General features: G+C 39.6%; 2 protein-coding genes across 5 annotated transcripts in view; one reads left to right on the top strand and one right to left on the bottom strand.

The window, feature by feature from the left end:
• The window catches only part of HNRNPLL (heterogeneous nuclear ribonucleoprotein L like), a 36,854-nt gene extending 27,331 nt beyond the window's left edge, over positions 1–9,523 (bottom strand). The window contains exon 1 of one of the 3 annotated variants that reach the window (XM_082427770.1): positions 9,045–9,523. In XM_082427770.1, the coding sequence (XP_082283896.1) occupies positions 9,045–9,239 (195 nt within the window). In that variant the 5' untranslated portion in view covers positions 9,240–9,523. The remainder of the gene's footprint in view (positions 1–9,044) is intronic. The other 2 variants (XM_082427769.1, XM_082427768.1) reach the window with 2 other exon arrangements.
• LOC309644248 (uncharacterized protein) lies at positions 21–27,181 on the top strand. 2 transcript variants are annotated; one of them, XM_082427912.1, is made up of 4 exons: positions 21–8,871; positions 9,599–9,900; positions 13,399–13,542; positions 25,559–27,181. In XM_082427912.1, the coding sequence occupies exons 1-3, from the start codon at positions 8,859–8,861 to the stop codon at positions 13,465–13,467; spliced, it is 384 nt and encodes a 127-aa protein (XP_082284038.1). In that variant the 5' UTR covers positions 21–8,858; the 3' UTR covers positions 13,468–13,542; positions 25,559–27,181. The 2 variants fall into 2 exon arrangements, with proteins under 2 accessions (XP_082284038.1, XP_082284037.1); XM_082427911.1 differs by lacking the exon at positions 25,559–27,181 and adding an exon at positions 22,982–23,853.
• The last annotated feature ends 807 nt before the right edge of the window (positions 27,182–27,988 follow it).

Raw genomic sequence — 27,988 nt, 5'->3', positions numbered from 1 at the left:
CTATAAACAGGAAAAAAGGGTTTTTCCTCCTAATCTAAAAACACAAATGTTTTACCATTAAAACTTAAGAATCATTTTAAGAACATTAAATCCCTTTATGGCTATTTTTAAAGACTCACCAACTTTGCTTTATTATCATAGACTGTTAGAAAATACTGTAACAGTCTTGTGCCATGCCAATAAAAAAATGTCAAATTTTAAAAAAAGAACTAATTTAAGTATATAAAGTAACCATGAGACTATTCTTACACTCTTGTCAAATCCAGCAAATAAATTAAATCCTTTGCAAATACTAATTCAGTCCTTGGAATTTTATTTGAATTGCTTATGCTGAGTCTTTTCTATGGTTAAACAGATATTCATTACATGCCACTAAGTCTGAAATGAATCATTCTAATTGTACCCTATGTATACCAACACGTTATTAGCAACCTGTTAGCAACTTTAACAAATGCTACTGCCTCAGTGAAACTCAACAACCAAATGTACATTATCATCATTAAGCTCTTAATTACTGGATGACAATAAAGCAGGAAGAAAGCTCTAATACCTAAAAACCTAATTTAGAGAAAACATTTAAAGTATAAATAGTAAGTTTTACTCTAAAAATAATTAGACAATAATAAACTACAAGAAATAAGACAGTCATATCCTTTGGTCCTTAGAAATGAGCTAGGAAAGGTAAAAATGCAAAAGAAAACTATATTGGCCTGGGCGCCTCAAAAAGTAAAAAACAGTGGAAGATTTCAGACTGAGAGTAAAGACAGTCAACAACCAAATGCAGTATGTGAGCTTTCATTTTATAATTGATAAAAACTGCTATAAAAAACATCTTAGGGAAAATTGGAGAAATTGAATCATAAACAGGATATTATTGGGTTAGCCAAAAAGTTCATTTGGGTTTCTCTGTAAGATGTTTTTGATTGTCTTAGGTACCATTATGATGGCAATGGCTATATGAAAAGAATATCCTTATTCTTAGAAAGACTGTGTTATTTAGGGATGAACTGTCATGATACCTGCAACTTACTTTCAAATAGTATAGAGAAAAAAAGTATGTATATAAATATATACACATATAGAGATAAAATCCCAAATGGCAAAATGTTTAAAACTGCTGAATCTAGGTGAAGGGCATATGTAATTAAATATTTTACATAATATAAAAAATTGGGAAATTATTGTATAATATATTTAAGACCTACGAAAAGGTATGAAGAATATAAAAATATTCATTAACTCACCACCCAGTTTAATAAATAAAACACTAGGAAGAGGGAGTTGAACACATCTCTTCTTCCTACCTCCCTTCCCAACACAGATAACCACTATCTTGAATACAGTGCTAAAAAATGAGTACTTTTCAAACTGGTCTTCTTACAAAGAAAAGGATTATAGGATCAATTTTTAAAATCTCTCAAAAGATCTGATTTTAACATATTACTACTTAATTATATTTCTTAAATGAAACAGATCAAGATTTAAGTTATTCTTTAAAAGCTGAAAGATGTTAAATGCAATCAATATGGTACTTAGGGGAAGATATGATTATCTCAACCTCAAGGCTGAGAATATATCCCATACCCTCTGTATTTCCCTTATTCGCACTCAATGACTCTGCCTTTCATGAGTTTATCTACCTTGATATTTCTCTATCTCTAAATTATGTCCCCTTTTCTTGAACTTAAAATTTTCTCATTCTTTCTGTAGTTTACTTAAAAAATAAAAAAACCCTAGTGTTGTTTCCAAATATAAAACTGATATATTAAAGGTACCTTTTCAAACTATATTTTCACCACCCCTCTTTTTCCCCCCAAATACTAACATGTTTCTTTTTTTATAAATTTATTTATTTATTTATTTTTAATTTAATTTTATTTATTTTTTTTACAGCAGGTTCTTATTAGTTAACCATTTTATACATATTACTGTATATATGTCAATCCCAATCTCCTAATTCATCACAACAATAAATTTATTTATTTTATTTACATTTATTTTTGGCTGCGTTGGGTCTTCGTTGCTGCATGCAGGCGAGCAGGGTCTACTCTTCATTGTGGTGCGTGGGCTTCTCACTGCGGTGGCTTCTCTTGTTGCGGAGCACAGGCTCTAGGTGCACAGGCTTCAGTAGTTGTGGCATGCGGGCTCAGTAGTTGTGGCTTGCGGGCTCTAGAGCGCAGGCTCAGTAGCTGTGGCGCACGGGCTTAGTTGCTCCGCGGCATGTGGGATCCTCCCGGACCAGGGCTTGAACCCGTGTCCCCTGAATTGGCAGGCGGATTCTTAACCACTGTGTCACCAGGGAAGTCCGAGAAGCTCAAATTCTTTTCATTTCAAATGTTTTACTTATCTAGGCTCTCTCCTGGTCTATTTATATCTATTATTTATCAGATGAGAAAGAATATTCCAAATAAGTACCCAGCAAATGGAGGCATACCTGCAATTTCCGTATACTTTTTTCTTTTTTAATTACTCAATCCCTTCTTTAGGTAAACTGGGTCAACTATAATGAAGACATTATTTGGTCCTCACTGCAAGCTACAGACCAGTTACAAACCCCCAGCCCCTCTTCAAAGGCTACCTCAAAGACAAACTCCAATAACATCAATCTTGAGTGCTAATTTTGACGACTGCAGACTGAAAACCAGACTTAACTAAAGAGAAGGGAAGCTCAGAATAGAATAGAATATAAATGAAGCTTCCATATGAGAGGAATGAGAAGGGCCCATTAAAATTCTCGATATAGTAAAACTGTAAACTCACAAAGGCAATGCACAATGTCCTCAGGCTTTTTGTTTTCCCAACATCTCCACGCATAACACGTGCTCAACAGCCATTGAACAGCCTTTATTGCCCTCCTATAAATATAGGATTAAAAAAAACCAACCTCAAATTCAGTAATTCATCCCCCAAAACCAAACGTGCACAGACCCACTGCAAGTGATTATCAGCCTCTCCTTAATCACCTCCAATGACAGGAAAACACACTACCTTGTGAGACAATCTACTATATTTTTAGAAAGTTCTTCATAATATGCATCCAAATCTGTCTCCCTGTAACTTCCTATACAAAATGGCCTTTGAAGTCAGACCAGCGTTTGAATCTTTGGACATTTACTGGCTCTGTGATCTTACACTACGCTACTTAACCTTTCTGAACCTCAGTTTCACTTTTAAAAAAAATAAAACAGGGCTGCTCTGGTGGCGCAGTGGTTAAGAATCCGCCTGCCAATGCAGGAAACACAGGTTCAAGCCCTGATGTGGGAAGATCCCACACACCGCAGAGCAACTAAGCCCATGCGCCACAACTACTGAGCCTGCGCTCTAGAGCACGCAAGCCACAACTACTGAGCCCGCGTGCCACGACTACTAAGCCCGTGTGCCTAGAGCCCGTGCTCCACAACGAGAGAAGCCACCGCAGTGAGAAGCCCACGCACTACAATGAAGAGTAGCCCCTGCTCGCCGCAACCAGAGAAAGCCCACACACAGCAATGAAGCCCCAACGCAGCCAAAAATAAAAAAATAAAATAAAAAATAATTAAAAAATAAAACAAAATCTTCATCACTTAAAATTACAACAAATAGGACAAACATAAAATGTCTAGCACAGTGCTAGATGTTGTTATTAACAGGGTTCGGTAAACATTAATTGCCACCTCCTATCCTTATCTTCATTTCCTTCTACTACATAACCTTCCTATAATTTGAAATGATTTCTTAAATCACACTTAAGTTTACCCTTCAGGCTAAATATCCCCCAGAGTCTTCTGTCATTCCTCTTATGATATGATCTTGAGTGCCTTCTCTATTCTGGTAATCATTTTCTGGATACATTAGAATTTATCAGAGTACGACCAAGAAATGAGTACAGATTTCCAGATATTTAAGATTATCCCCCCTTTTACTTCGGATACGTCACAGATACTTCACATAGATCAAGGACAAACTAGTTTTAAGGGACAGCTGCAAATAGTTTTTAACTCACACTATACTTAGAGTTAAGTAGTACATGGTTTTTCTTTTTTTTGTTTTGTTTTAATATTTATTTATTTATTCAGGCTGTACCGGGTCTTAGTTGTGGCATGCGAACTCTGAGTTGCAGCATGCATGTGGGATCTAGTTCCCGGACCAGGGATCGAACCCAGGCCCACTGCACTGGAAGCGCGGAGTCTTACCCACTGGACCACCAGGGAAGTCCCAGTTTTTCTTAAAATTAAACAATCACATCTCTTTACTTGATCTTTTTCTTAATAGAGCAGATCCAAAACACAGGAAACCCTTTAATTTCCCTATCCAAAGTTTTAAGGAACATTTGATCGCATAACAAAGATTAAAAATAACTTTGATTCAAATAACTTCTTAAAAAGTAATCTTTATTTTTTTTGCTCATGTGGTAGAAATCCTTTGGTTTTGCCTGCCCAAAACTCCTTCCCCCTTCATCTGGCTGAACATAAAAACAAGCAAATGAACAAACAAAAACTCCTCAACCCCATATTATTCCACTAGTATTCTCAGTCACACAGTCCTAACTCCCCAACTTCAGAGGTAGTCCAGTGACTAGTTGGGGGTAGGGAGATATAAAAAATGGCTGATCAGAGGGGATAGCTATGGACTCTGAGGGAGAGACTGTTCTTCTTGATTTGCTAGCTATAAAAACGTAAGCCTAGCTTTATCACTACATAGAGGAAATAGAGCTGAAACATGGAAAGAGATAGAATCTAGTCCCTATGACATCATCTAAAACCTAAGATCCTGCCATGCCTAAAACTAATGCCACAACTTGGCATTCATAGTTATTCGGGCCAATAAATTCCCTACCCATGCCCCCTTTTTGTTTTGTTTAAGCTCATCTGAGTTGGTGCTGTGGCTGCAACTGCAAGCTTTGAAAGTTGTATTCAATTTCACAGAGGGAAAATAAAGCACTAAATGATGTAGGGTCACAGATTTTTAGATATGGAATTTTTTTTTTTATTTTTATTATATCCCATCACCAAGAACAGCACCTAGCACACGACAGGGCTCAAGTATTATTTTTTTAATGAGCTAAGAGATCACAGTGATCATCTAATCCAACCATCTCATGTGATAGGTAGCAAGTTGAGTTCCAAAGAGGTTAAGTCACAAAGCATGTTGGTAGCAGAGCCAAGACACCTGCTCTGGTTGGGCTTATGGCTCTATTAACAGCACTTTTCACTATATGTACTAATATGAAGAAATTGTCACTTGTTAAAATCAAAAGACAGTAAAACCTACTACTTTTCATTTACTTCCCAAAACTAAGCCTAAAATTCTCACTCTACTGCAGCAGCTTAGCTAAATAAGACACAGGACATTACCGTTACAGAAGCCTCAAGGCTCTGGCACTTACCTCTGAGGTGCACACCAGAGTGTAGTTACTATGCTCACTGTCAGAGTCTCTAAAGTTTTCCTGTGGGACCTAAGCTAACAAAGTGACTTCATCCCATCTCCCATTCTATATTCATCCCAATAAGCCATCATAATAGTCCTATCATCTCTGTAATTCAGATCATTAAAGTTTAACAGTATATCTTAAGTTCAAACTAGGTTCTCTATATAATGCATATTCCTTTGTTTGGAAATCCTAGGATCCGTATTTTTTATCTTGGCATTTTGCCATCTTACAAGTCTATTTATTAAAAGTTGAGAAACTTAAATTTTCACCTCATCAGCAATCACTTTAACAATCTTTGATTTGCCTGTTTAGTCACTAGCAGAATAGAGTGAAAGAAAAACTTAAAAGTCTCTAAAATGCATTAGTACTCCATAAATTTTTATTGATATCAATCTCTATAAAAGCAGGCTTTTTTTTGTAAGTAAACTCCCAATTCAGTTCCTAAATCAGTTTTGCCAAGTGAAGTGCTAATATTCAGAAGTCAAGCTGCTTTCTTAAAAGTTAGCAGATACAGAAATTTACTATTAATATGATCTTGAAGATCATGCCTGTTAAATTTAAGAACACAATTTACTCCACAAGAGTAAAGTAATTGTATAATACATAGCATGAACCTCCATAATTAAGCTTTGTTCAAAATGCAGCCCAAAGAATTTGAAACACTCTGGGAGTTTTTGCTCTTCAAAGTTAGTACCAGAAGACACAAATTTGAAGAGTGTCTTACTTCTCATATCCAAACTACAAACTCATTTCTCTTTACACCTTAAAACATCATTCACAATGATCAATTCATCTTTAAATCAGGAGCATCTGTAGAAAGTTTTTCTTAAATACTCACATTCCTCTTTAAATCTAGTTATTATTAAATAACTCAAGGAAAATGAAAAGCCAAACAATGTAATTCACTTAAGTCTTACTGTACACTTTTACAAACTTCCAACTAGCATTGAAAGGATTACCTATCATTGTACCTGATCTGCATTTACTTAAACACTTTGTACAAAGGGGCTGGGCTGAAGTTGAGTCAAACCCTTTTCCGTTAGATGAATTACCATATTTCTCGATGATGACGCACTAGACAGTAAACTTCTATTCAGGGCATTCCTGTCCTAGTAAAATTTTATTAAAATTAAAATTTTATTATGTACAGGTTTCCATAGCTGCAATCATTTCAAAATAGTACCCAAAATTACATGAAGAAAAATGTTTAAAAACAGGAAAAATAATCCTTCATTAGATTTCACAGTACAATATTGGTTCTACTGTTAAAGGCAATTCACCCTCTTCTAAGAAACAACAGCAATAAGATAAACAAAATTTGAATTTATAACTCAATCTGCATACATTAGTTCCTGCCTGGGTAATTTAAAAGCTGCATTACATTAATCACTGAACTACAACTTCAGGTATGGAAAACGTGAAGTTCAACTTTTACATTTTACATTGTAAGAGAACTCAGAACAGTAGTTAACTGACTTTCCCAAGGTCACATAGATTGTATGCTAGCTAAGACTCTTGACTCTCCCCAAGACCTGTCCAGTGCTATTTCCACTGCTAGATACAATTCACTTGGGGTGTATTAATTATACATTATTTTCTTCCCAACATCCAAAATAATACTATTGGCTTAATATTTAATGTTTTCAAAAACAACTTTTGGGGGCTTCCCTGGTGGCGCAGTGGTTGAGAATCTGCCTGCTAATGCAGGGTACACGGGTTCGAGCCCTGGTCTGGGAGGATCCCACATGCCGCGGAACAACTAGGCCCGTGAGCCACAACTACTGAGCCTGCGCGTCTGGAGCCCATGCTCCGCAACAAGAGTGGCCGCGATAGTGAGTGGCCCCCGCTTGCCGCAACTAGAGGAAGCCCTCGCACAGAAACGAAGACCCAACACAGCCAAAAAATAAATAAATAAATAATTAAAGGTGCTAATAATTAAAAAAAAAAACTTTTGTTAACTGGTTAAAGTATCTTTCCAAGACACTTAATGGAAGACATTTCATGCTACTGCACAAAAACTCGAGCAAGATTTTTGGCAAAAGAAATACACTGATCCAATGCATCTAAGTATCAGTTATAATAGTCCAATATTCTGTGTTTTCAATTTCCACAATGGAGTTAGCTTTGAACTGAAACTTCCTAAGAAAAAATGCACTTTCTTTATTCACACTTTCAAGTTACATTTTGAATATTCCAAATATTCAGGTACAGAAATCGAAAGCAATATCTAGCCGTAAGAAAACTATTTTGGGAATTCCCTGGGTCCAGTGGTTAGGACTCTGTGCTTCCACTGCAGGGGGGTGGGGGGGCACGGATTCGATCCCTGGTCAGGGAAATAAGATCTCGCATGCCGAGCAGTGCAGCCAAAAAAATAAATATTATAAATAAAAATAAAATTTCACTTAAAAAAATAAACTATTTTATTTAGAGGAAGAAGAAGCTCCTCTTTAAAATGTGTTGCAACATTATCGTATTTGTAAACTCTAACACCGGGGATTACTGACCAGAATTTTTTACATTAAAATGCAAACAAGAGCTAAAAGACTGCTAATTTGCCTCGTATTAAAGGTGAAAAACATTTTAATCTAATATTAGAATATACGTGCACTATTTCGTAAATTTCGGGTTAAGTTTGCTTTAAGAAAGTAAATCACAATTAGAATGTGTTAAATGTTTAAGGAACATCCCAGTCATTAAGACAGCTTAAGCGCACCAAAAAGGGCAAAAACGTTTCCTTTGCTTTGTTTCCTTAGTTTCCATCCAGCTGAAACTGAGTTGCCACTTGCTGTGGATAAAACGATTTTCACATTCCTTCTGCCTCCATCTAAGCTTTTTGATGAGAGAAACAAGAATCCAGGAACGTGTGTTTGATGCAGTCCTGAGTTCAGTTCTTTTTGTGGAACGAATTGAGAACACACTGCCCATGAAGAACTGAGGTGATTTTAAGATTTCGTTTTCCTTGTAAGTAGGCGTGTGCGAACACCTGCCAACGCATTTTATTTTTAACCGAAGAGCTAAACACTATACTGAGCAATCATCAGGAAACTGGGGAGCAAAGCATGCAAGCCAGGCCTGCCAAAAGTAAAAATTTTTAAATTAAACCTTCAGGGGAACTGGGCGGTGAGCCCCAGAGCGTAATTTGTCACTTAGCGGCGGCTCTCCTCAGGACCCAGGCGAAGAGAGCCCTGGGCGGAACCAACGCCACCATCCTGTGATCGTGACCAGCGCGCGGATGCTGCGGGCAGGGGGCTGAAGGGAGCGGGTCGTCAGACGCCGGCCAGCCGCCCGAGGAGTGAAAACTAACAAAGGGCTAATCGTGCACCAGAGCCCCCCGGAGCGGAAGCAACGCCTCCCCGCCGCCCCCGCCCCGCGACCCTCCCCAAGTTCGGGCCGGCAGTGGACTCAATGCGGGGCCTGCGGCCAGGCCGGGACCGGATTCGCGATCGTGATGCTGGAAACAGGTAGGGCGAAGAATAAAAGCCCCAAAGAGAAGAGCCGGCGCTTCCCGACCCGGTCAGCGCAGCGAAAAGGGAAAACGAGGCGGGCGGGAGGCCCCGAGGCCGAGTCCCTGCCGCTGGGCCCTGCTTCCCGGGGAGCCGCCAGGCACGGCTGTCGGGGCGCCGCGCTTTGTTACCGGCTGTGAAAAGCTCCGGCCGCCGCCACCGCCGCCGCTATCGCCCCCGCCCCGGGGCGTCGCTTCCCGGCGGTTCTCGCCTTCCTCGGCCGAGTAGTCGATCTCCCCCTCCTCGGTCTTGAGGCGCTTGGCCTGGCTCTCGTACTCCCGATCCTCCTCGTACGTCTCCCTGGGGGAGGATGAGGAAGAGGACATGGCGGCGGCCAGAGGCACCGGCCGGCTAGCGGGTGGGGGTGGCGGCGGGGCGCGGGCCTCGGACGCCGCCGGCCAGTCCCCGTCGCGGGCAGCGCCTCTTTAGCGAAGGTCTGCGCGGCCCGGCTATCCGCGTGGGCCGCGCGCCCAGAAGCCGGGTGGGTGCGGAGAGTGCGCGGGATGAGGAGGACGCCCCGGGAGGAGGCTCCGGAGCGGCCGCTCCCCTTTATCACGGAGCCAACATTCAGCCTCTCCCTCCTCCTCCGTCTCCGCTCCCAGTCCCGGGGAGCAAATCTAAGGATGGGGACGCGACCGTGGCTTCCGGTCTTCCCTCCTCCCCTAATCCACTCCTCGCCGCCCAGGCCGAGCCTCCACCCCCATCTTCGCGGCCGCCGTGCAGGATCGAATCCAGCCGCAGCCCGCGGGAAGCGCCCCCCCCCAAGCCCGGGCCTCGCTCCCTATTGGCAGAGGGAAAAGTCGACCAGGCTTCCAATTGGCTGCAAGGGCTGTTCGTCAAAAGCCGCCCAGGGCCCGGCCTCGCCCCTCTCCCTGCGCCTTCCGAACTCTCAGCTGGTTTGCTAGTCCTGATCGCTCAACGCCCACCGCGCGCGGACCTGGAGCCGTTGCTACCCGACGGCCATTAGCACTGTTGGGCCAACGGGAGGTGAGGCGCGGAGTGAACCCCGGCGGACGAGGAGGCGTATAGTGGGTCCAGGACTGCGGTGTTAACCGCCCTCCCGTTAATTTAAATGCTTTTATTACTTCTCTTCAAAAGAGAAAATCCCTGAAGAGACATCTCGCAGCCCTGAAACTACAGGCGGTGAGGGGAGAAAAGGGATTAGAATCGTGAAAGTAGCTTTCTCCCTATGTTGTGTGCAAAATCTGATACAAGTGGATGGACTCTCTCCCCGCCCCTAAGTAGATATTCCAGAACACTCAACATTTCCTGAGGTGCAAATGTGAAGAAGACGCTCGTTTGATCGGTTAGCACTCATGGGTCTTCTGGACCCTTCTTTCCTGACAATTACGGGGGACTTGTGTCAAGTCCCAGCTCCCATTAAATGTGTTTTAAACCTCCCACATAAAGTTTCATCCTTCATGCCAACCCGTTCCTTTCTAGGCGATCTATTTATTTCACATCATTTATTCTTGAAAGATACGAAAGCCTATCAAAAGTGTTTGTCCTTTGGACCACACACAGCTCGTTTCCTCTGTGGAGCCCTGAGGCCTCCGCGAGCTTCTAGTTACTGCTCTCTCTTTTTGCAACAGGGCCCTTTATACCCACCTATTAGGATGTTCTGTTTTCAAGACTAGAAGCGCTTGGAGACAGGAACTGTGCTCTTTCCATCTTTGCAAACCCAGTTCCTGTACAGTCCCGGGCGCAAGTTCCCTACTCAACAAGGCTGAACGAGTGGGCCTTGGGAAATAAAGGTCCGATGTCAGAAGAGGAACTGGCAGATCTCACGCAACCTAACTGCCCTCTGTGACTCTAACCCTTGGAGGATTGCCTAGGATCAAGAGTCACTTAAGTGTTTCTAATGTCCTTGTCCCTCAGATGCGTCCCTAAGTGTGGCTCTTCCTTTCCTAATGGTGTGGATTTTTTCCCTCCCCCAGCCTATTCTCTCTTCTTTCCAAAGCTATTTCCTCCCCCCAAAAAAGCCATTTGTATTTATTGCTGACAGTGCTTTAACTTACGTTTGTTTTGTTACTTTTGTAATTTACACTGCCTGTCGTTTCGGAATCCATTTGCAAGCTTCTTCACAACACCGTACAGCTATAATCAAATTCGTGTGCGCCTGCAGGTGTACACTGACAAAATAGAAGTAAAAAACAATTCGAATTTTATTTTTCTAAATTATGATAAAATGGAAGTAGAAGTATCAAAGAGGGAGCTGCAGAGCTGGGTGCAGATGAGGAAATGTTGGCAGATCACTGGGAACAATGAGCAGAGCTGAACGGCCTTGTACAAACTTCCCAAATATTTTGTGTGATAGTGAAAATATTTAAAATTCTCAAAGCCTGCATCCAACCTATGGATTATACCAGGTTAAAATGCAGCTCTCACACCAATCAATTGGTAGGAAACCCAGCCTTGCTGAACCTTGCTACTGTACTCAGCATTTACTTCACTAAAAGTAGGTTAGAGTCAATATGTACTAGTATTAAACTTAATTCTTTTTTCGAACAGCTCAAATCAAATTGTTAATTTAAAAGACTAAGAAGTAAAACTCAGAAAGCATGTTTAAAACTCATCCATTAGTACATTGACCGTGAGTGACCTTTGAGCTTATTGCAGATGAATTGTTCAGTGACAGTAAGTTCTTCAATATGGAAAAGGCTAACTAGCTCATCACTAAAACATGAGAAGAGCTAAATAAGGAGGGCATAAATTATATTCTGCACGATTTAATTTAGGTGAGATCAAGAAATTACACACTTCCCAGTTAACCAGAAATGCCTTTAAAACTCAGAAACAGCTCCTAAATGCGTGCAGATAATCACTTAGCTCAACCTGGAATCTCTTTTGCACTACTGTACATACAGCCTCAGGCCTTTGGTAAATTGTCTGAATGCTTGATTGGATTGGCTGCTGTTGATTGGGGTAGGCAGCAGCCATGAATTTCCATTGACCCAGCTTGAAGGGGACTTAGGGGTTATACTAGAGTGAGAGAGAGCTCCAGGGAAGGTCTAGGGAAACTGATAGTCAAGGTCCTTTATAATCTAGCCCCAAATTGCCCTTCAGTTTTAAATCTCATAGCTGACCTATGTAAAGTATTTATAAGACATTGTGCTGGGCTATGAAGAGACTAGAAAACTATATGAGCTGGTTTCTGTCTTCTCTTTTTCTTTTTTTAAATTAATTAATTTATTTTTATTCTTGGCTGCGTTGGGTCTTGGTTGCTGCGCGCGGGCTTTCTCTAGTTGCGGCAAGCGGGGCTACTTCTTAGTTGCTCCGCGGCATGTGGGATCTTCCCCGACCAAGGCTCGAACCCGTGTCCCCTGCCTTGACACGCGGATTCTTAACCACTGCACCACCAGGGAAGTCCCTGGTATCTGTCTTCTCAAAGCTTGCAATCAAGTTGAGGAAACAGGACACATACCCAAGAGAGGCTACGAGGCACATCTAACATACATGTAATAACAGCAGCCACTTACAATGTGCCAGGCACTGTGCTAACCACTACAAGGGTCATGTCGATAAATTCTGACAAAAGCCCCCTAACAGAGGCATTATTATTGCTATGGCCGTTGTACAATTAAAGAAAGTCTAGGAGAAGTTAAGACACCTGCCCTAGAGCCACGGTTAGTAAACTAGAGAGCCAGGACTGGAACCCAAGCATCCGATTCCAGAGCCAGTACTCTTCGTCAAGAAGAATGATGATTTAAGTATTGCGTTGTTTACTGCCACGGACATACAGATCAAATTTAGAGTCATTTATCATGATACTTATTCACTAATTCTACTAGGGCTTATACAGCTGTAACTCTGGGAAAGCATAAATAGGTTATAATTATCCGTTTTTTCGTTGGTATAATGAAATTCAATTAGCTTCCATAGGAAATTACGAATATAATACACTGTTTTAGTGTTCATTTTAAAATGTAATTTCTATAGACAAGGCACAGAAATCAAAAGGAAATTCTCACCATTTTCTGATGGATGCATCGTTTGAACAACTAGAGATGCAAATTATAAGATATTCATACCCAAACTCAATTTCCAATATTGCTATTTCACTTAATATACAAAACTTTTGTTTCCTGCCTCTCCTTCTGCAAAAATCAAATAAAACCTTCACCTTACTTGTGAGCAATATTTCCAAAGGATTGGAACCCTAGAGATGTATTTTAATTAAGACATGTTTAACGTGAAATCCAGCTTAGAACAAAGTCCATTCAGAGACGAATCAATTAGTTCCTATGAAAGTTTGTCAAATCCAGAGTATACTATTTGTGATGATACCACTTTCCTTGTTAGAGATCACCAAGAACGAGCACTATGGTGCTTTTACCCAAACTAGCCCCTTTAATTCACTCCACATTTGGTTAGTTAATGTGAAAAGACACCAGCGTTCCAGGAGGATGCACCCTGCAGGAAGTGCCTCAAGCACTATTAGCTCACTGTGTAGTCAAGTGTAACCACAATGGTATTCTCTTTCAGATGCTGTTATCAGGCACATCTGCTTTGGGGCTGGAGCTGCCACTGTGTTTGGCCTCTTCAAAAAAATAACAATTTGTGACAGATCTGCAAAAATAAATATATTGACCCTAGAAGGATATCTGGTATATGACCAGACAATGACAGGTAAAATTCATATTCTTGTTATCAGTTATAACCACTTACCTTTAGTCTTAGAAATAATATTTATTTTCACCTTTCTCTTTGACTCATATAAATTGATAGTGTTTAGACATCTTTAAAAATAATTGTAATAAATAAAAAGAGTAAAATCATAGCATCTGTCCACTGTTTAGAGTAAATAGAATTTATCAAAGTAAATTCATCTTGCATATGAAAATATAAGTAAAACAAAATTAACCGGTAGCTGCTCACGTTTAACAAAAATGTATTAAGTGCTACAGATCACTCCCAATTATAAGTGATCAGTAGCATGTAATACCTTTTTGTTAAGTATGAGCTCTCAGTTCTTCTTTTCTTTTTAAATTTGAGTAAAAAAATATCTTGGATATGGCCCACCCCACCCCATCAAGGAAGTTTCCATGGTAAGCAAGTCATTAATAACCTCATCCTTTCCTGATCGTTGATGTTGAGACCAGTATAAAAATGACAAGGAATGCTAACAATAACACATAAACTAGGGGTTTTATTTTTTATTTTTAAAATTAAAAATTTTTGGTCTTGCCATGTGGCATGTGGGACCTTATTTCCCAGACTAGGGATCGAACCCTTGCCCCCTGCAGTGGAACCTCAGAGTCTTAACTACTGGACTGCCAGCGAAGTCCCTAAACTAGGTTTTTTAGACCTCAGTTGTTTTTTTCCCCCCACAATTATTATTATTATTTTTAACATCTTTATTGGAGTATAATTGCTTTACATTGTTGTATTAGTTTCTGCTGTATAACGAAGTGAATCAGCTGTACGTATACATGTATCCCCATATCCCCTCCCTCTTGCGTCTCCCTCCCACCCTCCCTATTCCACCCCTCTAGGTGGCCACAAAGCACCAAGCTGATCTCCCTGTGCCATGCGGCTGCTTCCCACTAGCTATCTATTTTACATTTGGTAGTGTATATATATCAATGCCAGTCTCTCACTTCTTCCCAGCTTACCCTTCCCCCTTCCTGTGTCCTCAGGTCCATTCTCTACGTTTGTGTCTTTATTCCTGTCCTGCCCCTAGGTTCTACAGAACCATTTTCTTTTTTTAGATTCCGTATATATGTGTTAGCATACGGTATATGTTTTTCTCTTTCTGACTTACTTCACTCTGTATGTCAGACTCTAGGTCCATCCACCTCACGACAAATAACTCAATTTCATTTCTTTTTATGAGTGAGTAATATCCCATTGTATATATGTACCACGTCTTCTTTATCCATTCATCTGTCGATGGACACTTAGGTTACTTCCATGTCCTGGCTATTGTAAATAGTGCTACAGTGAACATTGTGGTACATGACTCTTTTTGAATTATGGTTTTCTCAGGGGATATGCCCAGTAGTGGGATTACTGGGTCGTATGGTAGTTCTATTTTTAGTTTTTTAAGGAACCTCCATACTGTTCTCCATAGTGGTGGTATCAATTTACATTCCCACCAACAGTGCAAGAGGGTTCCCTTTTCTGCACACCCTCTCCAGCATTTATTGTTTGTAGATTTTTTGATGATGGCCATTCTGACTGGTGCGAGATGATACCTCATTGTAGTTTTGATTTGCATTTCTCTAATGATTAGTGATGTTGAGCATCCTTTCATGTGTTTGTTGGCATTCTGTATATCTTCTTTGAAGAAATGTCTATTTAGGTCTTCTGCCTATTTTTGGATTGGGTTGTTTGTATTTTTGATATTGAACTGCATGAGCTGCTTGTATATTTGGGAGATTAATCCTTTGTCAGTTGCTTCATTTGCGAATATTTTCTCCCATTCTGCAGGTTGTCTTTTTGTCTTGTTTATGGTTTCCTTTGCTGTGCAAAAGCTTTTAAGTTTCATTAGGTCCCATTTGTTTATTTTTGTTTTTATTTCTGTTCCTCTAGGAGGTGGGTCAAAAAGGATCTTGCTGTGATTTATGTCATAGAGTGTTCTGCCTGTGTTTTTCTTCGAGAGTTTTATAGTGTCTGGTCTTACATTTAGGTCTTTAATCCATTTTGAGTTTATTTTTGTGTACGGTGTTAGGGAGTGTTCTAATTTCATTCTTTTACATGTAGCTGTCCAGTTTTCCCAGCACCACTTATTGAAGAGGCTGTCTATTCTCCATTGTATACTCTTGCCTCCTTTATCAAGGATAAGGTGACCATATGTGCATGGGTTTATCTCTGGGCTTTCTATCCTGTTCCATTGATCTATATTTCTGTTTTTGTGCCAGTACCATACTGTCTTGGTTACTGTAGCTTTGTAGTATAGTCTGAAGTCCAGGAGCCTGTTTCCTCCAGCTCCATTTTTCTTTCTCAAGATTGCTTTGGCTATTCGGGGTCTTTTGTGTTTCCATACAAATTGCAAAATATTTTGTTCTAGTTCTGTGAAAAATGCCATTTGTAGTTTGATAGGGATTGCATGGAATCTGTAGATTGCTTTGGGTAGTATAGTCATTTTCACAATATTGATTCTTCCAATCCAAGAACATGGTATATCTCTCCATCTGTTTGTTTCATATTTAATTTCTGTCATCAGTGTCTTATAGTTTTTTGCATACAGGTCTTTTGTCTCCTTAGGTAGGTTTATTCCGAGGTATTTTATTCTTTTTGTTGCAATGGTAAACGTGAGTGTTTCCTTAATTTCTCTTTCAGATGATTCATCATTAGTGTATAGGAATGCAAGAGATTTCTGTGCATTAATTTTGTATCCTGCTACTTTACCAAATTCATTGATTAGCTCTAACAGTTTTCTGGTAGCATCTTTAGGATTCTTTATGTATAGTATCATGTCGTCTGCAAACAGTGACAGTTTTACTTCTTCTTTTCCGATTTGGATTCCTTTTATTTCATTTTCGTTTCTGATTGCTGTGGCTAAAACTATCAAAACTGTGTTGAATAATAGTGGTGAGAGTGGGCAACCTTGTCTTGTTCCTGATCTTAGTGGAAATGGTTTCAGTTTTTCACCATTGAGAACAATGTTGGCTATGGGTTTGTCATATATGGCCTTTATTATGTTGAGGTAAGTTCCCTCTGTGCCCACTTTCTGGAGAGTTTTTATCATAAATCAGTATTGAATTTTGTCAAAAACTTTTGCTGCATCTAATGAGATAATTGTATGGTTTTTATCCTTCAATTTATTAATACGGTGTAACACATTGATTAATTTGCATCTGTTGAAGAATCCTTGCATTTCTGGGATAAACCCCACTTGATCATGGTGCATGATCCTTTTAATGTGCTGCTGGATTCTGTTTGCTAGTATTTTGTTGAGGATTTTCACATCTGTGTTCATCAGTGATATTGGCCTGTAGTTTTCTTTTTTTGTGACATCTTTGTCTGGTTTTGGTATCAGGGTGATGGTGGCCTCGTAGAATGAGTTTGGAAGTGTTCCTCCCTCTGCTGTATTTTGGAAGAGTTTGGGAAGGACAGGTGTTAGCTCTTCTCTAAATGTTTGATAGAATTTGCCTGTGAATCCATCTGGTCCTGAGCTTTTGTTTGTTGGAAGATTTTTTTTTTTTTTTTCCAAATGACTTAATTTAATGCGTCTCTAATCCTCTTTGTGAAGCCATTTTCTATTCAAGTTTTCCATCATTTTCAAACAAAAATTTTAGTGAGATAACATTAAAACCTTTCACCTGTTTTCTTTAGGGCTACATTCATTACCATCTGAGGGAAAGGGTTCTTGTCAGCCACTGTTCTCTTATGTGACTTTCTTTTGTCATTCCCACTGGTAATGCCAGAACCAACAGTATCCACCCATAAACTTGGCTTTACCTTTAACCAGCATACTGTTGGAAGATTTGTAATCACAGTATCAATTTCAGTGCTTGAGATTGGTCTGTTTATATTTTCTATTTCTTCCTGGTTCAGTCTCGGAAGGTTGTGCTTTTCTAAGAAATTGTCCATATCTTCCAGGTTGTCCATTTTATTGGCATATAATTGCTTGTAGTAATCTATCATGATCCTTTGTATTTCTGCAGTGTCAGTTGTTACTTCTCCTTTTTCATTTCTAATTCTGCTGATTTGAGTCTTCTCCCTTTTTTTCTTGTTGAGTCTGGCTAATGGTTTATCAATTTTGTTTATCTTCTCAAAGAACCAGCTTTTAGTGTTGTTGATCTTTACTATTGTTTTCTTTGTTTCTATTTCATTTATTTCTGCTCTGATCTTTATGATTTCTTTTCTTCTACTAACTTTGGGTTTTGTTTGTTCTTCTTTCTCTAGTTCCTTTAGGTGTTAAGGTTAGATTTTTTATTTGAGATTTTTCTTGTTTCTTGAGGTAGGATTGTATTGCTATAAACTTCCCTCTTAAAACTGCTTTTGCTGCATCCCATATGTTTTGGGCCGTCGTGTTTTCACTGTCATTTGTTTATAGGTATTTTTTGATTCATCTTTGATTTCTCAGTGATCTCTTGGTTATTTGGTAGCGTATTGTTTAGCCTCCATGTGTTTGTATTTTGTACAGTTTGTTTCCTGTAACTGATATCTAGTCTCATAGCGTTGTGGTTGGAAAAGGTACTTGATACAATTTCAATTTTCTTAAATTTACCAAGGCTTGATTTGTGACCCTAGATATGATTTATCCTGGAGAATGTTCCATGAGCACTTAAGAAGGAAGTATATTCTGTTGTTTTTGGATGGAATTAGACCTCAGTTTTTTGACCTTTGTTGTCTTTAGCTTTCTTGGCCTGGCAATGTCTTTCATTCTAAACATGTTAGGGGATATTTTAATCAAACAGAACAGATTTTAAACAGAATTGTATAACTTTCTCTTGTTGCTATATACTTTTCCAAACCATTGCAGCACTTTCCCCATCCCCACCCCTAAGACCAGAAAATTAATAGGCCATCTTTATTTTAAGACAGAAGAAAAGGGTCTTGCCCATGCATTTTTTTTTTTTTTTTTTTTTTTTTTTTGGTAACCACAAGTCACCTATTGGGTTTGGCCTAGATCTGTGCTCTCCAACACGGTGACCACTAGTCACACATGGCTATTTAAATTAATTTAAATTAAATAAAATGTAAAATTTAGTTTCTGAGTCACACTAGCCACACTTGTGATCTATGGCCACATGTACAATTGGCTGCTGCTTTGGACAGTGCTGGACTGAACTGTAACATAGGGGATGACTGTATCTCATTCATCTTGGTGTCTTCAAAACCTAAAACACTGCCAGGTACATAGGAGGCACTAACTAGACACTTCTTGATCTAGATCAAGCTTCTCTTTTGCATAGCTCAAGAAAAAGAAGTGCATAAAATAAAGCATGTGAACTTGGCAAATTATGACTATGTAGGTATCTCAAAGACTGATCTGTAATTTGATTTGCTCCTTACCCATATTTGAAATGAGATCATTTGTAAGATATAATTCTGTTTTTCAAACAACTAAACAAATATAGCTCATTTTGTGCACTGAATGTACCAAAATGTGTATTATTTAAATTTGTAAATCAACAATTGTATTAAATGTGAGAGAGGCACATTTAATGAAAGATTTCCTACTGTGAATATTTTTCAAAAGTGAAAATTCCTTTCCCAAAGTGAGTAGTCACTCTCTGATTTATCTTTAAGAACACCTTTATATGAAAATCAGAATTTGCACTGAATTGAGAATTAGGCAAACAAAAATAGTTGTCTTTAAAGGTGCTATCATAGCATCCAATGTTGAAAACTTTGTAGGATTAAGTTACTATTATTACTAATTGTAAATAACCAGCACTGTGTAGCCCTTTACTATGTGCAAAGCAGTTTCACATACTTTGCCTCATTTGATTCTCTCAGAAACATTATGAGGTAGGGTAGGTCCTTACTGCCTCCATTTGTTAGATGAAGTTTGGAAAGACTAATGTTTTGTCCCTAAATTCTCATCATCTTTCCTTTCTTTTTTTAAAATATTTATTTATTTATTTGGTTGCGTGGGGTCTTATTTGCGTCAGGCAGGCTCCTTAGTTGTGGTTCCTGGGCTCCTTAGTTGTGGCATGTGAACTCTTAGTTGCAGCATGCATGTGGGATCTCTAGTTCCCTGACCAGGGATCGAACCTGGGCCCCCTGCATTGGGACCGCAGAGTCTTATCCACTGCGCCATCAGGGAAGTCCCCCCATCATCTTTTCATTATACCAATGAGGACATATGAACTATCCATGGTGATTAGATTGGAAATGGAACTTTTAATTTTTCTGCTCTATTTGGATGGAACTACTTTGCTGGAAATATAATTTTTAAAGCTACATATAATTTGTGTGAACTAAAACTATTGTTTTACACATCTGAAAAAATATATATATATTTAATATGTATCTCAACACTTGTTCAGAGAAGGCCTTCAATAAATATTTGCTGAATAAATCAATGAAAAATGAGTGGTCCTGAAAACAGATTGAGCAGACTATATCAGTCAAAGTTCAGTTGCAGAGAACAGAATATACTCCAGTTAGTTTTAGCTGGAAGTATTAATACACTTGAAGAGAATAATTGAGAATATTAATGGAACAATTCTCAAAACCACACCTCAGAACTAAGATACCAAAAGAGCTGTGCTCTTCCTCATTGAGAACCTGACATCTTCAGAACTACGGCACCACAGCCACTGTCTGGAAGCTACCAGAATCAAGAAGCTGCCACTTCCACAGCCAGCTCCAGAATCACACCTTACCAACTGTAATCTGAACCAGCAAAATGGATGCACCACCCATGCTTCTTGATGTTCACAAAGCTAATGACTGAACAATGAGAACTCTGTTATCTCTGATATAGTAGAAAAAAATTGCCTCCACAGCTATGCCTATCAGAGAAACAGACTTCCAGATCTCACATGAAAGTGTTTGTTTGTTGAAACCTACATACTTCCATAAGACTAGCTGCAACAGAGTCTGGAGAATGTGATTTTTGGCTTACCAGTCCTCTGCCCTACAGGAAGCATACTTGAAGCTTGAAAGAGGATGAAATGGCTGTTAGGTGCAAGCCTGTTTATGTTCCATACTCACCTAAAAAAAATGAATGTTTGGTTTAAGTAGACCACGCATTTTGTGCTGCACATTTATAGGATACTGAAATTATACATATTGTAGTATATGTATATATAATTTATATATATATAAAGCTCCATGATGACAGAAAAATTATATGATCAAATCTCAGATCCCAGGCAGGCCATTTCAGCACAACTTCTTGCAAGGGAAAAAACATTTTAATGATTACTATTTTGCCTCCCATCTATCTAGTAGTATTACCCACTATTTTCTAGATCGGTACTCTCAAACTTTAATATGCACATAAATCACCTGGGAATCTTATGATAATGCAGATTCTGATTCAGTAAATTTGAATAGAGCCTGTGATTCTGCATTTCTAACAAGCTCCCAGGTGATGCTGATGCTGCTGATGTGAAGACCACATTTTGAATAGCATTTTATAAGCCCTCTCCAACCAGGTTACCCAATGAATGGAGTATGCTGAGATAATGATTCCCTTCAACCCTTGGGGCAGTTAGGTTAGGCCAGGTGCAGGCAGAGCCTCCAGACCAGGTGGCTCCAGCTTACATCAGTGTGCAATACAAATATTAATATTTTCTACCTGTGCTGTGATGTGGGAAGCATTTGAATAAATGTTTGAATAAATATGTCCATTATTGAGTCTTGGTCAAGTATTGGCCAGTATATATGCTCTTTTTGGAATCTCTTATTAGTCACAGATTTTTTTTTAAATATTAAGTATTCTTTCAACAAATTAAGAGAACTAAAAATAGGAATAATCAACTTACATATCACCAAATCAACTCTTGTAATAAAATTTTTTTCTTTTTTTTATTGAAGTATAGTTGATTTACATCTTGTAATAAAGATGCACAGTGAGAAAAGAAAGTACTAATACAGTATGTTATCTCAGTCTGAAAGCAAATCTTAAGATGGCTTCAGCTGTTCTGCCAATGACACCAAAATGACCATAGGAAGGGAGAAGTTAAGTCAGTCTGCTTGATTGTTTCCATAGTGCAATGCTTTTGCAGAAAAGAAGTGAAAATTTACAAAAATGGTATTTGGAAATGTTTCTGCATAAATACCAATGTGTACCTCTACAATTCAGACATCTTAATAGATACATAGATAGATAGATAGATGTGTGTGTGTGTGTGTATATATATATATATGTTCGGGAGGGTTGTGGGGTTTTTTTGGTTTTGGTTTTTTGGGGTTTTTTTTTTTTTGGTTTTGTCCTGCAAACAGTAAGACAAACTCAAGTCATTTTAAACTAGGTAAGGCAACAGTTCTACCTAATCAAATTTAGTTCTTTTCACAAGTGGTAACATTTCGACCACTCCTTACACCCCTTTTATACCCCCCATTTCTCAATCCTATCAACCAGCTGGAGGTGGAATACTAAGGGGGGTAATTGTCAGGTGAGCAAAGAGAATTTTGTAACCACAGCCTTACATGGAGAGCAGTCTTGTATGTACTATGGTGTGGGGTTCTGAATGGTCATGGCACCTTGGGTATTGTATACCAAGAGAAGGAGGGCAAGGAAAGCTAAGATCACCAGAGATAAATTTCACCTACTTCACCACTTTAAAAGATTAACTCTGCCAGGTGTTGTAGTGGAGAAGGAAGATTGGATTGCCAGTGACCTCTAGACTATCATGCCCCAGTCTTAGAGATTCAAATATAAGAAAGAGAAGAATGGGTTAAAGGAGACAATCTAGAAATGAACTGTATTGAATCATCAAGTCTGTTGATTGCTGTTTACTTTATCTCCCGGTATTTTGGAGGGATCTAGTCGTGACATGCCAGACTTCACAATTCACTACTGGGACAGATTCAATGATTCATAATCCAGTTGACACCACTGCCACATTGTGAAAGAATTCTTTTTTTTTTTTTATAAACCACTTTATTGAGATAATATATCACACAATTCTCCCATTTAAAGTACACAATTCAATGGTTTTTAGTATATTCACAGACTTGTGCAACCAACACCAGAACAAATTTTAGAACATTTTCATCAACACAAGAGATAATCCCACCCCCCCATAAGCAGTCATTCCTCATTCCTGTCACCCCAGTCCCTGGTCACCACTGCTCTGCTTTCTGTCTCCATGAATTTACTTCTTTGGGTCACTTCATAGAAATGGAATCATTCAATATGTGGCCCGTCGTGTCTGGCTTCTTTCAGTGAGACCATGCTTTCAAGGTTGTGAAAGAATTCTTATTTATAGACACCCATAGCTACAAATTCAGCTCTCTTCTGCATTTTCAGCTAGGCATAGCCAGCCAGCTAAAAACGTCATTTCCCAGCCTCCCTTGCAGTTGGCATGGCCATATGAAAAAGTTCTTGCCAATGGAATATAAGTAGAAATGATGGTGCAACTTCTGCACCATTTGCTTAAAAAGAAATTGTTTGACTTCCATGACCTTTCTTTCCCTTCCTGATCCTGGAGTACAGATGTGGCACTGAGTTAGCTCCCACCATGTGCAACACTAAAAGGGAGAGCAGAACAGCAAGATTGAAGGCACCAGATCCTGGGATGATTTTTATGGAGCAGCGCCATCCCCATGTACTTCCAGACTGTTACGTGAGAGAGATGAACTTCTATTTTGCTTGTGTGCCTTATTTGGGGACCTGTTGTTTATGGCAGTTTCTAGCCTATACCTAGCATATCCATGTTAGTCCCTCCAGAGAGGGAAACTAGATTGCTGGAAATCCAGTTTGAAAAAAAACTTGATATATTCTTTTATACTTTTCAGCTTTTGTGCCATGTATATGTATTCCCTAGTTATTAAAAATTCATCAATCAATTCATTAATTTTTAATGCCTTGTGTCCCTGTTAAATTAAACAAAAACCAATGTTATCTTGCTAGAGAGTGCTTTTTCATCCTGGCTGAGAGAAAGAGCCATGTGTTTGTTCCCAGACCTTTAATATCTGGGCTTCTACCACCACCCTTAGGAGATATTTCTAGCAGAGTATGATAGCAAGAGCAACAATTCTTAAATCTTTAAGTATAATGATAACTATAAGAACCAATCACAACATGAATGCTAATGGTTTTATGGGAACACGAAGCTTTCTATGCTATCATCTGCCCCAATAAAGTCAGTCACAGTCAGTCACTTCGTGTGTTACTACTCCTACCCCTCTCTGTCCATTCAACAAATGTTTATAATGTACATTTTCAACCTGATGCTGCAGTGAGCACTAAAGATACGAAGATGAGTAAGACACCGTTGCAACTCTCTCTGAGTCCATGTCAGTGTTTGTGTGTGTGTGTGTGTGTGTGTGTGTGTGTGTGTATATATATATATATATATATATATATATATATATATATAATTTTTTTTTTTTTTCCCCTCCACGAGGCATGCGGGATCTTAGTTCTCCAACCAGGGATCGAACCCACGCCCCCTGCAGTGGAAGCGCGGAGTCTTAACCACTTGACCGCCAGGGAATTCCCAGTATTTATATTTTAAAGACGGCTAAGGCACATGGTTACCTTCCCCACACACACACAGACTTAAGTGAGATTTCAAAAAATAGTGGGGAACATAAAAATGGATAAAGAGATATCCTCTGCTCCTGAAATCACATTGCCTATTCAAAAAGCTAAAACTGTCAGACATAATCCTCCCCCAGCACCATTACTTCCCACTTACAAAGTTATGGCATTAGAAACAGTAATTAAAGGCAAACTTTAATTCTCTTTAATAAGCTATTAATAATGAATGTGTTTTGCCAAAGTTAATGTTTATAAGGTCCCTATACCAAGTTTGAGCCATAAAATGATAATACCATTTATCAAAGTAATTTTACTCATGAGAATTTGTTTAATCCAAACTAATTTAGAAGCTGTATGTGTGAAGATGTTCATAACATTATCTGTATCTGAGAGAGGGGAAATTATTAGATAAATTATGATTGTCAAATAGATAAAGTAAGGGATAATTACAAGAATCTTGTTACAAAAAAGGATGTATTATTTAACAAAGTTTTAAAAAGCATAATACAAATGTGTGTGTACAATGGTTTCTTAATCTTGGCACTGTTGACATTTTGGATTGGATAATTCTTTTTTTGAGAGGGGGCTATACACTGTAGTATGTTTACCAGCATTCTTGTCTTCTACCCACAAGATGCCAGTAGTGCACTCCTGCCCCTAGTAGGGACAATCAAAAATGTCTCCAGACATTTCCAACTGTCTGGGGCGGTAGTGGGGGGGAATCCTTATAAGATGAACTACATGTATAGTGTATGTTCTGTGATCACAGTTATATAAAATATATGCATGTATAGACAAAGCTGGAAGGAAATTTGGAAAAATTTTTAAAGGCTTTTTTTTTTTTTCTCTTTTTTGGCCGCGCTGTGCGACATGTGGGACCTTAGTTCCCCAACCAGGGATCGAACGCGTGCCTCCTGCAGTGGAAGCATGGAGCCCTAACCACACGGGTTAAAATAAAATTAAGTACTGTTATGATTCACAAACTCTTCTAAGGAGTTTTAATCTTTAAAGATTATTATACATTTCATTATTAGAGATAATTTTAATCTCCCCACTATAAGCATATCATCAAAAGAAACTTTATTTAGGGGGCTTCCCTGGTGGCGCAGTGGTTGAGGATCTGCCTGCCAATGCAGGGGACACGGGTTCGGGCCCTGGTCTGGGAAAATCCCACATGCCGCAGAGCACCTGGGCCCGTGGGCCACAATTACTGAGCCTGCGCGTCTGGAGCCTGTGCTCCGCAACGGGAGAGGCCGCGATGGTGAGAGGCCTGCGCACTGCGATGAGGAGTGGCCCCCACTTGCTGCAACTAGAGAAAGCCCTCGCACAGAAACGAAGACCCAACACAGCCATAAATTAAAAAAATAAAATAAATAAACCCAAAGTTTAAAAAAAAAAAAAAGAAACTTTATTTAGATGGTTACAAAATCATTTTTTAAAAACCCATAAAGCCAAGTTGATATGTGATTCAGATAAGGAAGAAGGACAGGATGACTCACAGTACTGGATGTGATTCTTATTCTGCAGAATGCTTCTTGGACTTAGCCCACATTCAGAATTGCCACTGATTTCAAAGGAAAGAAACTTCATACAAGAAAAAAAGGAATTCAGAATTATTTCATGACCATTCCCCATCACTGGATTTGAGTAAGAACTTACTGTATGTTTGGCTTCAATGGGAAAGTTACTGAAAACATTTTGACAATGCCCAATTTTGTAAAAAATGTATTAGGGATTACAGTATCTAACATTTGCAGAATACAGTGTTCATTCTCTCACTTAATGGAAGTGAGCACAAGAAATAGAACTTGAGTTATGAACATGTGCTGAGTAACACGGCTAGTATAGAATATAGGACAAAGAAGAGTGTAGGCTACGCTACCACTGTAGGATTAGGAAAGAATAAAACCATTGTCAACATTTATAGGGCTTCCCCGGTGGCGCAGTGGTTGAGAATCCGCCTGCCAATGCAGGGGACATGGGTTCGATCCCTGGTCCAGGAAGATCCCACATGCCGCGGAGCAACTAAGCCCGTGAGCCACAACTACTGAGCCAGCGTGCCACAACTACTGAAGCCCACGCGCCTAGAGCCCGTTCTCCACAATGAGAGAAGCCACTGCAATGAGGAAGCCCGCGCACCTCAACGAAGAATAGCCCCCACTCGCCGCAACTAGAGAAAGCCCACGCGCAGCAACGAAGACCCAACACAGCCAAAAATAAATAAATTAAAAAAAAAAATTTATATAGCCATTCTGTCCCCTGATCCATTAGTACAGATGATTAAAAGCTATTTTTAAAAGTCTCAATGACATTATTCTGAAAAGCAATCTATCTGAGAAGCAGGTGATCCAGTGGACCTACACTTTGTCAGAGAGGGCGATGGTTGACATACACCCTCTCCTGTTCTGGGGCATATATTTGAATTTGTAAACAAACACAGGGGTGTTGACTCTTAGAGAGTTATGCCTGGAGGCTTGGGGGATTTGAAAGCTGAGGAAGAAAGGAAAAGAGAGTCAACTGTGAACAAGAATCTAGAAAGAGTAGAGTGGAAGGCGTGGCCTCTCACCCCTCCACCTCTACTCCACCCTGAGCCACTAGGTCCCTCAAAGAAGAGTCTGAATCCAAAACTGAAGAAACTTTCTCATGATATTTTGTCAGACTGGGCATGTACAGTATTATTTTGAGACCCAAGTAATAAAGAACAGGGTGGGCTGGGGGCATCGTCTTCATTTCCGAATGGGTGGAGCAAAGCAAGTACAGCAAGTGCTATGTAGGATTCTGCAGCAGAAAAGCAGAATTTACCTGGCAGGTCCCAGCAACAGGGTTGGCGCCTCCTTCAAACAGATTTTGAACAAAGGACTTCTACCAGGACATTGGACCACCACAGGAACACGAGCAGGTTTGTTCCTAAGCACATGCAAGAAACCCACTCACAGCTCCTGAATTAACTGGTGAAGATTTTGTGAGGGGAAGTTATTGAAGTCTTTTAGGTGGGCATGTATTGTTGATGTGACTTTTTCGGTTCCCAAGGGCTAACTAGGTGTGAGGACATTCAAACTATATCTGATTTACAAAAAATACCTTGCCATTTCCCAGTTTTATATTTCCTAGGTAGTCCTCACTTTATAAAATAAATATTTCAGAAAAGTTGACTATTTTCTGATAGGTAAAACTCTATTTTCTCATAGGTGGCCATTTTTAGGTATCATTTACATACACAGAACCATTGTATTCTTTTCTAGTCAGGAAAAAATTGGATTAAAAACTTGATAAAGAAGAGCATTGAGGGACTTCCCTGGTGGCACAGTGGATAAGATTCCACGCTCCCAATGCAGGGGGCCCAGATTTGATCCCTGGTCAGGGAACTAGATCCCACATGCATGCTGCAACTAAGAATTCACATGCCACAACTAAGGAGTCCTGGAGCCGCAGCTAAGGAGCCCGCCTGCTGCAACTAAGACCAAATAAATAAATAAATTTTTTTTTTTAAAAAAAGAGCTTTTTTTTTAATATCCTCAAGGTTTTCATTAATTAATTAATTAATTTTTGGCCGTATTGGGTCTTCGTTGCTGCGCGCGGACTTTCTCTAGTTGCGGCGAGCGGGGGCTACTCTTCATTGCAGTGTGCGGGCTTCTCATCGCAGTGGCTTCTCTTTGTTGTAGAGCATGGGCTCTAGGAGCGTGGGCATCAGTAGTTTTGGCTCGCAGGCTGTAGAGCGCAGGCTCAGTAATTGTGGCTCACGGGCTTAGTTGCTCCGTGGCATGTGGGATCTTCCTGGACCAGGGCTCGAGCCTGTGTCCCCTGCATTGGCAGGAGGATTCTTAACCACTGCGCCACCAGGGAAGTCCCCAAAGAAGAGCATTAAGATGAAGGCTAGGTTGGAGAAGTCTGGGCATTGTCAAGCCAATAGGGGCACATCCCCTACTCTAAAATTATTCCTCCACTGTTAGCCACTGC

This window comes from Balaenoptera physalus (assembly GCF_965194825.1).
Source record: "Balaenoptera physalus genome assembly, chromosome: 15".
Lineage (NCBI taxonomy): Eukaryota > Metazoa > Chordata > Mammalia > Artiodactyla > Balaenopteridae > Balaenoptera > Balaenoptera physalus.
Note: the sequence above shows the minus strand (reverse complement) of the source record. Positions and strands in the feature narration are given on the sequence as shown.

Excerpts from the sequence above, each read along its gene's own strand:
- LOC309644248 (XM_082427912.1), top strand. Across the intron at positions 9,901-13,398 it reads CACTGTTGGGCCAACGGGAG|ATGCTGTTATCAGGCACATC; the intron begins GTGAGGCGCGGA and ends ATTCTCTTTCAG.